The 3,169-nt window shown below is 51.5% G+C and overlaps 1 protein-coding gene across 1 annotated transcript in view; it reads right to left on the reverse strand.

Annotated features, from left to right (window-relative positions):
- Positions 1-3,169, reverse strand: part of Dnah17 (dynein axonemal heavy chain 17) — a 137,513-nt gene that overhangs the window by 48,901 nt on the left and 85,443 nt on the right. The window contains exons 48-49 of the mRNA XM_008849677.3: positions 1,871-2,137; positions 3-164 (exon numbers count right to left, since the gene is read on the reverse strand). Coding sequence (XP_008847899.1) covers positions 3-164; positions 1,871-2,137 — 429 coding nt within the window. The remainder of the gene's footprint in view (positions 1-2; positions 165-1,870; positions 2,138-3,169) is intronic.

Consider the following 3,169-nt stretch of genomic DNA (forward strand, 5'->3'; position numbering starts at 1 on the left):
ACCTGGATGCCTTCTGTTTTCCGCAGGAAGCGAGCACTGACAGATACCAAAGCATCTTCTGGCCACTCATGGAACCAGTCGATGGCTGTGCAGTTGACCATGGCAGGGAACTTCCTGGCTCGCACACGCAGGACGGAACCCACGGGGGAGAAACACAGAATCACCTGGATATGGGAGAAGACAACTGGTCATGGAGGGTAGTGTGGTGCTGAGGCTGGACCTGTAACTTTGGCGGACAGCTCCTCAGGCAAGCACAGTACTTTCTGGGTCCCAGTGTCCACGGGTGGGGGTGGGGGTGGGAGGCCCTCTGCAGAGGAGCGTGACTCGTGGGGCAGATGAGGCCCGAGGACTGGAAGGCTGCAGTTCCTTCTGGGTTCAGCATGACCTGTGGTATCTCCCCCAGGCCCTGAAGGACAGTGGCTGATTCCCACACAGGCACTGACTTCCTGGCACCCAGGCTGGCGAGGCGCAGTGGAGACAGGCTCTGGAATCCCTTTTGCTGGAAGCGGTACATTCCTTCTCATAGAGCCTCAGCCTCTTTTCTCTCGTCCTTTCTTTCAGGGCTGTAGTGTTGGGCTGGATGGAAGTGGCCACTTATGGATCAGCAGAAGGCCCTGACCTCTAGCTTTCCCTAGAGGGGCCCACAGCCCTGGGTGGGCAGTGCCTTAAGAGGCAGCAGGGAGCAGGTAGGCGCCATCAGGAGCTCAAGCTGCACCAAGCAACTCTCCAGGACTATGTGAGCCAGAGGAAGACGGAGGGGACACTGATTTATTGCATCAGATAGGGGACAGGAGCCACCCCAGATGCTTAGCAGGATAGTGGGGTTGGCCTTCTCTGAAGCAGTCACTCTACCCAAACTCTGAGGAGGAGCCAAAGGGTCCCAGGTGCTGTCAGTCTTAGGGGTTTAGCCTACTTTCCTATGGGTAACACTGAAGCTCAGTGTTCTCCTTCTTGTTTTAAAATTGTTGGTGTTGGTGTTGTTATGTGTATAGTGTGTGTGTGTGTGTGTGTGTGTGTGTGTGTGTGCGCGCGCTCCATGGTGTGCATGGGCAGGTCAGAGGATGATTTTGTGGAGTTGACTCTCTTTTTCCATCTTTACACGGGTTCTGGGAATTGAACTCAGGTTGTCGGGCTTTGTATGATAAGTGCCTTTACCTGCTGCGTCATCTTGCCAGCCCTCAAAGTGTGCTTTCTTTCTTTTCTAACATTAATTATTTTATTTGGTGTGTATGAGTGTTTTGCCTGCATGTATGTAAGTGCACCATATGAGTGTAATGCCTGCAGAGGCCAGAAAAGGGCATTGGATCTCTTGGAACTGGAGTTACAGTTGGCTGTTAGCTACCCTGTGTGTTCTGGGAATTGAACCCAGGTCCTCTCCAAGAGCAGCCAGTGCTCTTAACCGCTGATCCATCTCTCCAACTCCATCTTCTTTTCCTTTTCTTAATTAAAAAATTTATTTTATTATTTACACGTATGTGCGTGTGCCTATATGTGTCTCTGTGTATATGTACATGCATGCAGGTGCCCAAGGAGGCCAGAAGAGGGTGTAACTGGAGTTATAAGTGGTTGTGAGCTGCCTAATGTTGGTTCTAGGAACAAACTAGGGTCCTCTGGAAGAACGACAAGCACTCTTAACTGCTGAGCCATCTCTCTAGCTTCCTCGAGATGTGCTCTCTACCTAAACTCTTTACATGTGTATAGACACAAGGGTTCCTCTAGCCCCAGGGTACCTCTGGCAGCCATGTGAAATATCCTCCAGGCCCCAGTTCATCATGTTCTGGTAAGGAGCAGGCCCAACTCTACAGAGACTCAGGCCGCAGAGGAAACAGAGCCGCCAGCCCCTGGGCAGCTGTGGAAGGCGGGGTCCTACCTTGAGCTGCCTGCGTACTTTCTCAATGAAGAATTTCCAGCATGCTTCTCGGGTGTCAGTCATGCCAAGGGACTTCACCTGAGGCCTCATGGAGGAGATGATGTTTTCCAGGTCGTCCTCTGCGAACAGCCCCGGGATCTCTCCCGAGGCCAGCAGGTCATTGATCAACACCAAGAACTGCTCCTCGGCCACCTGCGAGTCTGTCATCAGGAACACGGAGGGCACATTCTTCACTGCAGACTTGATGTACTGGGCAGCCAGGTCAACCTGGACCAGACAAAGATACACAGAGAGAATGTCTTCAGTTAGTCATTCTCCATAGCCAATCAGAGCAGGGTTCCTGGTGGCCGACTTCCTAGGAACACATGGGTCTGTAGAGGAGCGTGAGACCACTGGGGGAGGGAGGACACAGCCACACTCACAGCAGACATCAGCCCAGCTGCCCAAGGGTGGATGGTCTGACATGGTGCTATGCGCAGGTGGAAAACTATTCAGTCTCAGAAGGAAAGACATGCTGATACATGCTACCACATGGGTAAACCTTGAGGACATTACGCTAGCTCAAATAAGCCAGATACAAAAGCCCTAATACGGTGTGATTCCACTAACTCAAGAGGCCTAGAGCTGTTATATTCAGATGGAAGGGTGGTTTCCAGGGCTGAGGGAGGAGAAGGCTTCAAAATTCTAAGTTTTTGTTCTTTATTCTCTATTTATGCGTGTGTGTGTGTGTGTGTGTGTGTGTGTGTGTGTAGATGCGTATGCCACAGAACATGTGTAGAGGTCAGAAGACAACTTATAGGAGCCAGTGCTCCCCCTCTACCATGTGGGTCCCAAGGACAGAACTCAGATCATCAGGCTTGGCGGCAAGTGCCTTGACCTGCTGAGCCATCTCACCAGCCTGTTGTTTTTGAGACAGGGTCTCATGTAGCTCAGGTTGACCCTGAGCTTGGCATATAGTCAAGGCTGATCTCGAACTCCTGATCCTCCTGCCTCCATCTATAAGCACTGAGATTACAGGTGTGTGCCACCACACTCAGCAAGACTGGAAGGTTTTAGAGATGGATGGTTGGCAAACAAGGGGAATGCACTGCATGCCACTGACCCGGGATTTTATCACACACACTAGAGAATAAACCCAGCGACACCCGACATGGAAACTCTGAAAGAGGTCCCAAATCAAACCACCCCGCATTTGGGCTGGGAGATCTGATCCCGGGAAGAGCTGACGGGTCCCCAGAATGTTCTGTTCACCTCAGTCTCATTCTACTTTTCTAGGAGGGCTTAAAGAGATAACATATA

The sequence above is a fragment of the Nannospalax galili genome, unplaced genomic scaffold (assembly GCF_000622305.1).
Source record: "Nannospalax galili isolate Female #2095 unplaced genomic scaffold, S.galili_v1.0 scaffold945, whole genome shotgun sequence".
Lineage (NCBI taxonomy): Eukaryota > Metazoa > Chordata > Mammalia > Rodentia > Spalacidae > Nannospalax > Nannospalax galili.